The sequence below is a fragment of the Penaeus chinensis genome, chromosome 36 (assembly GCF_019202785.1).
Source record: "Penaeus chinensis breed Huanghai No. 1 chromosome 36, ASM1920278v2, whole genome shotgun sequence".
Lineage (NCBI taxonomy): Eukaryota > Metazoa > Arthropoda > Malacostraca > Decapoda > Penaeidae > Penaeus > Penaeus chinensis.
Window position 1 is genome coordinate 11,967,522 of NC_061854.1, and position 7,500 is coordinate 11,975,021.

Genomic DNA, 7,500 nt, shown 5'->3' on the forward strand with positions numbered 1-7,500 from the left:
ATATACATGTGTATATATATATATAGTCATTTATATATATAAATGTACATGTATGTGTGTGTTTCCAAATATATATATATATATATATAAATATATATGTATATATATATGTATGTATGTATTTATGCATGTATATATGTATGTGTATAAGTTTATATATATACACATATATGTGTATAAGTATATATATATATATACATATATATGTATATATATCTATATATATATATATATATATATATATATATATATTATCATACTAGGTATAAGTGATCATCTTGTAGGTAATGATATTTTACCGTAAAATGTGTTGATCTCAATATCAAAAAGTATTGCACTCTCGATGTATTGCCATTAACTCTCAAAGATAATGATATGTCTTTCATGATGTTGTGGCCATACTGTATATATATATATACATATATATATATATATATATATATATATATATATATATATGTGTGTGTGTGTGTGTGTGTGTGTGTGTCTGCGTGCTGATAATAACATACGTGAAAATAATTCACATTTCTCAGGCTTACTGGAGAGAGAAGGCTGAAACTCGGTCGTGATCTTGGTAACCGTGGCTGGCGGTGTAAGTGTGCTTATTGCCATGGGTGTGCCTGTTGCCATAGGTGTGCTTGCTGCCATAGGTGTGCTTGTTGCCATAGATGTTTTTGCTGCCATTGTTGTTGTTGCTGCCACTGTGGTTGTGGCTCCAGCTGTTGAAGTCATAACAGTGCTTGGTACTGTGCTAGTCGCATCTGTAGATGAGAAATGAGAAAGTCATAGACGCGTGCGTGCTCACTCACGCATGGGGGCGATGCGCGTGTGCACAGATGCACACACTCGCATGCGACGATTTGTGTGTGCACACGCGCTGATTTGCATAATATTAGGTAAATCAAACCTAGACGTGAGTCTATCGTAGATATGATAGCGAGTTTAGGACCACCAACAATGATTACCTTTGGGGAAGGATCGTTGGTCAGCCATCCCAGTATAAAGACCAACTTTATACTGGGATGTCAACTTGACTGTATTTATATATATATATATATATATATATATATATGTGTGTGTGTGTGTGTGTGTGTGTGTGTGTGTGTACATATATGTGGGTATATGTATATATATATATTTCTTTATTTATGAATGTATATATATATGTATATATATATATCAATGTACATACAGTATATGCGTGTATTCATATACACAGTTTATATATTTACATATATATATATATATATTAATTTATATATACATCATTTATGCATTGATAGATAGATAGACATATATAAGTAAATATATCCATATATTTATATACATATGTATACATTTATTTGTATACATATATAAACATATTTTGGTATACATATATAAACATATTTTGGTATACATGTAAATACATATATTTGTATACATATATATACACATATACAAATATTTGTATATATACACACATATATACATATATTTGTATATATGCACACATATATATACATATATTTGTATACATATATATACATATATTTGCATACATATATACATATATTTGTATACATATATATATACATATATACATATATACATATACATACATACATATAGATAGATAGATAGATAGATGAGCGAGCAAGCCAGAGGGAGGTTAAATCGCTTACCGCAGGACAGGCCCGAGGGCTGTGTGTTGCAGGTCCCCGCACAGGTCACAGCAGTTCCGTTTTCGCACCTGTAGGAGAGAGGTTCTGTTGGGGTAAAAACGCCCATTTTGATTTCGCTGAAATGATCTTATGAATTGAGGGTGCAGCAGCAGACACCAAAGAAAATCATGCATAGATACATACATGCATGCATGTTTGCATACACACACATGTATGCATGTGTGTGTGTGTGTAGAGCATGGATAAATAGGTGAGCCGCAATGGTCCATTGTCGACCAGTCAGGACTCAGCATTGGGTCGGGAGATGTGTCTGCTGACGACGAATCTGGACGTGGTTGTAGAGTGTGGCATGACACACCTTGTTATCGTGTGTTGTGTGCAGGTAAAATACTAGGGCTACTACTGTCTAGTGAGCAAGTGGTGCGTGTGAGTGATTCACTGCATTCATGTCAGTTTAGGATCGCATGTGTGAATCCCAACTGTTATATTGTGTGCCATTAACATTATTAGGAGTGGGTTGTGAGCTCCCACTCTGATAGCTGGATGCTGCAAGTGGTGTGCTACCGTGGCATAAGTCGTGAAGGTGAGCTGGATAGCATCCCAGGCAACAAGGATTCAGAGGTTGAACTGACTTGTCTGCTGTTTTGTGTCATGTCCAAAATCTCCAGGACCCAAGCATTAAGCTGGCCGGGTATGTACCAGAAAAGGGTGACTGGGGAAACATGCATTTGAGGTCCAATAGACGAGCTGCGAGATATCATAACTCGGCAGTCGCAAGATATAACTGCTGTGGACTAGAATGTTGCTATAAGACATAGCATAACTGTCCATCCTTGTTTCTGTCTCTGTCTTCTTATCTAACTTAATTAACTTTAAGAAACTAAAAAGTTATGCAATACTTATGCAGACCTTTTACAACTAAGTAACAAATACAACGTTTAATTCATAAAAAATCGATATGATATTTGTTATTTATGTCAGAAATGTGTGAATAAACATATCGTTAGACTTACCAGTTATCCCCAATACTATATTCAGTTTCACCAAAGGCGCACGTTCCGCTTATAGCTCCTGTGGAAACATTTGCTTAGTTAACACTTTTACTTAAAGAAATGAAAAATGCCAATCTCTGTCTTTTACTTTTTTTTCTTTCGCCCATTGGTGCCGGGCGCATGTAATGTCCACTGTAGATTTGGTTTGTGAAATGTATTTACACACATTTAGTGCTTTTAGAAATTATTTTTCTAATGCTGTTGATATCGATACTATTGTAATTATTACTGAGATTATGATGTAAGTAAGAATACGGACTATATTTCCGGAATCAAGGAAAACGCTGAACAGTTAGGTCTAGTAATTGACTCAATGGTGACTAAGTTCTTTTGGTGCCATGTATGTGTAAACAATAAAACTAGTCTCACTGTGCGCATCTCCGGCAGGAGTAGGTTAGTACCGATTTAACTAGCTGTTGCTGTTATCATATACTTATATATACATTTGCCCCATCACTGATTGTTCATTGCATTCTACTAACAAAACAATCTTTGCAGATTTAATTTTGCATTCTTTCAGTGCTAAGAAGTAAAAGATATAGATGGACTTTCCTCCCTCTATCCCACTCAGCCTGGCACCTAACACTAACACCCTCTGCTGGCGGCAGCGGTGGGATACAGGAACACGTCAAGCCTTGACTACCCTCCTATATACTCTTTTCATCTGTTAGTTACTTACTCTCTTTCCCTCTCCCTTCTGAATTTGCATATATCCTCCAGATTTACATACACATATATGATCCATTATTATTTTTTTATTTTTTTATTCATAAACGTAATTAGAGACTGAACATACCATCGGCTACACCAGCTGTAGATGCTCCATTTTCTTGCAGGTAACAAGCAATATTCGTCAAACCGTTTGTCACTGCGAAACTATAAGCTGTTTGACCTGTTGGCAGATGTTCGGTTGATATGAAAGAAAACTTAAAAGATTAATAAGAGATTGTACTCTTTCGGTTATTACTGGTGGTGGTAATGGTAGCAGGTGCAATATCAGAAAATGTATTTGCAGAACTGGTGTCAGTTGAAATAAGAAACAGCAGTAACAGTGACATAAATAAATATATATATATATATATATCACATATATCAATTCTTAAATGTATGAATGTTCACAGAGCATTAGTTTATGTTAAACAAGAATAAAACTGTATTAATTAAAGAGAGTAAGAAGATAAACGTGCATTTTTCACACTATGATTTTCAATTGACTTCAGGAAGAGAACTTTCAAACTAATGATACACTGCTGAGCTTTATAGTGTTTGGTAAGGCGTTCTCCTCTGGGAATCTGTGACTTCAGGAGACCATAAACTTAGAAAGGCTTCACTCAGCTTTTCTTTCTCAGTTATTTGTTATTAGTCTCATCAGAGATAATTTATTATTACTAATTACTATTATCTGCATCACTATGATATATATCACCAGATAATAAAATCACCAGAGGCTCCAAGCACTTTGCTCTGTGTGGTAGGTAACCCTACTCCTAGGGAATAATTCCCGGGAAGCAATTTCCTTCCATTTGATCACACTAGTTTCCCGCTGTAAGTGGTCAATGACAGATGATCCAAACATCTGCTCAAAAACAATATCGTTCGTCTCTCAATTTGCTTCTGAACTGTGCAGGACCGTCCACTGAATCCAGTTGCATGTTGAAAAGTTAATCATGCGAGTTCATATTTCCAATTGTTTGTCCTACGAGTTATTTATTTCTCCTTTCACTGGAGTACCTGGGGTCTCCCTTTGTTCACACATCCATTAGTCCAGAAATAAATGTATTTGTTTTCCATCTGGCATTGTTTACGTCTGTACTTCTGTGTTTGTGCAGATGTATGTTTACAGCACTTGTCCTGCCTAGTTTTTGTGAGTATAACTGGGAATTTTGAATGAGCTAAGATGGTAGACGGAAAATGAGCACGTCTCTCACTTTTTCTGTTAAAAGTCAGGCAACAAACTGACCTCAAACGCACTCTCTGGTGTGATATGTGATTGGATAGCCAAAACGTCTTGTAACTCATTATCTAGCTAGACTTTAAGATATTGCGAAAGGCTAATCAGCATGATATATTGAAGACGTGAATGTCATTCACGAGCACTTTTACACGTTTCGAGAGTGGCAACATGCCGCGGTCATCGCTGCGCCCATTTTGATATGGTACTGTGCAATGCCGTCCATGACGTGAACTGTGTGGGTCTCAGTGGCGTGTTTCAGATCCAGTTTATTTGAGATTAGCAGCTAAAACTAAGAAACACGTCAACACTAGCAGGTAGGATCTAACTTACACGGAGAGACTAACAAACGGCCTAAGTAGCTCGCCCAGCCAAACTAACAGACACGGTGTAAGTAACTGACACGTAGCGCTTACCGGCAGCCTCCACCTCCAGATCGGCACCTCTTTCTATCAAGAGCACGGCAATGTCGTAGAAGCCACCTATGACAGCCAGCATGAGTGGAGTTCGGCCTGGAAAGAAACTCGTTCTTATAAATTCGCTTGAGAGAGAGAGAAAAGGGGGAGATTGCAAGGAAGACAGAGAGAGAGAGAAAGAAGGAAGGAATCAAGGGAGAGAGAAAGAGCAAGAGAAGGGGGAAGAGTTAAGGGAGAGAGAAAGAATGATAAAGAGGGAAGGAGTCAAGGGAGAGAAATTGAATGAAAGAATAGGGACGAGTCAAGGGAGAAAGACCGAAAGAAGGAGGACTCAAGGGAAAGATAAAGAACAAGGGGAGAATTCAAAGAACAGAGAAAGAACGAGAGAGGAAAGGAGACCAGTGAGAGAAAAAGAGTTAGAGAATGGGGAGGAGACAAGAGAGAGAAAAAGAACAAGTAAGGGAAGGAATCAAGGAAGAGGGAAAGTGGGAAAAGGGTGAGGAGTCAAGACGAAGAGAAAGTGCGAGAAATCTTAGTGTTAAAGAAATAACACATGTTCTGGGATTTTCTATCTGATTATTTTTTAGTAATCATTTAGATCAACTTTATATGCAAGAAATTATAGAATTTGTTGTAGAGCAGAAAGTAGATCACTGAATTTCAAAGGTGATATATGTATGGTATATGAAAATGACTCCAGCTTGTTCGGTCTATCAAATGAAAGTTTGTAAAGTGTAATAATAATGATAATATTAAAGGTGATGATGATGACAATGAAATTATTAATAGTAATGATAATGAAAATAATGATAGAAATAATAACAATAACATTTATGATGAAAATTATAAAATGCCAATAATAATAGAGATAACAATAATGATAATAAGTATGCTATTATTGCTATGATAAATGATACTGCATAAAGGTGGTTTGAAAGCTAGTAGTTGTGGCTGGATGCCTGTTGGTGGTCGTCCTACACTCACTGCTGTCACTCACCATTGTTTCTCGCAAGGTCGATGTCGGCGCCTGCATCGAGCAGGAACTCAACCATAGCGTACTGGTCGTTCTCCACCGCTTCTGTCAGCGCAGTCTTGCCTTTTGTAAAATAACAAGGGTGAGAGTAAACACAGGTATCTGAAATCTAGTTCTATCATTTCCATCGATCATGAATAAGTCTAAGTAGGAACCAGGTCCACCTTGACTCGAGCACACACACACACATATATACACAATATATACATATATACATGCACACAAACGCATATGATCATATCACACGTACCGACCGTTATACTTTCTACCATACATATATTACACACACACACACACACACACATACACACATATATATATATACATACACCCATACGCATATATGTATACACACTGTGTGTATATATATATATATATATATATGTATATATACATATACACATCCATACACACACATAAACACACACAATCAGAATCACACGTGCCGACCATTATACTTTTGGACCATACTTATACACCACACGTCCGTACGCACGCACGCATGCATGCTGCACTTACACTATTTCGCTTCATTCCCTACACTTGCCTTCTACAATATCACTTTTCCTCCATACAGATGACGTACCCATATGTTACTTAAATGGGTGCTGGCAGTGTGCTTTTGTGACACCTTTAGCAAAAGATAATTGTAAAAGCAGTTGCTGCAACAGTTGCTGCAACAGTTGAAAAGGACTAGACAGGAAACAGTATTTACCCTGAGATAAATCATCGACGCTGACTCCGTTGTCCAAAAAGGTCTGCACTTGAGCTGTGTCTCCTGCAGCCGCCGACTCCTGGATGGCTGGGGGGAAAGCATTGCGGGAAATATGAAGGAAGATGATCTTTGATCTAAGTGAAATCATTAATTATAAAAACAACAATATATAGCTTATAATCGTACAAACACAGCAAATACTTACTGGCCGTAGTCCTGTGCCAAAGCAGACACAGCAAGATCAGCTGAACATGCAATGACGTCATCCTGGAAGCTCTGAGATTTAGGAGATGAAATTACTCAAAAAGAAATAACAAGTTAGATGACATGAAAATGATGCTGAGTAATTTTGTATTCTGTTACATATATGGCCTTAAAGTTTGAGGCACTTTAGTATGTTGAGGGCCAGCATACCTAAACAATAATAATATAAAAAATGTATGTATCCCACACTGCTGTATAATACCCGTGTGTTGGATGCACAAGTGTGTTGCAAGCTACTTGTTTTGTGACATGGGTACAGCCGTGTTCTATTTGCTTTAGGTCTTCTTTTGTAACATCTCCAAACCCCTACACTTTGATACACTCTGCCACATGTTAGCCCTTTATGTATGCATTATTGGAACTTGTTGAAACATCTTTTCATTTTGCTTCAAATGGTATGCCTTC

General features: G+C 37.1%; 1 protein-coding gene across 1 annotated transcript in view; it reads right to left on the reverse strand.

The window, feature by feature from the left end:
* The window catches only part of LOC125044830, a 10,836-nt gene that overhangs the window by 2,509 nt on the left and 827 nt on the right, over nucleotides 1-7,500 (reverse strand). Inside the window, exons 2-9 of the mRNA XM_047641790.1 lie at nucleotides 7,037-7,107; nucleotides 6,832-6,918; nucleotides 6,081-6,179; nucleotides 5,084-5,179; nucleotides 3,513-3,608; nucleotides 2,678-2,735; nucleotides 1,665-1,732; nucleotides 525-761 (exon numbers count right to left, since the gene is read on the reverse strand). Coding sequence (XP_047497746.1) covers nucleotides 525-761; nucleotides 1,665-1,732; nucleotides 2,678-2,735; nucleotides 3,513-3,608; nucleotides 5,084-5,179; nucleotides 6,081-6,179; nucleotides 6,832-6,918; nucleotides 7,037-7,107 — 812 coding nt within the window. The remainder of the gene's footprint in view (nucleotides 1-524; nucleotides 762-1,664; nucleotides 1,733-2,677; nucleotides 2,736-3,512; nucleotides 3,609-5,083; nucleotides 5,180-6,080; nucleotides 6,180-6,831; nucleotides 6,919-7,036; nucleotides 7,108-7,500) is intronic.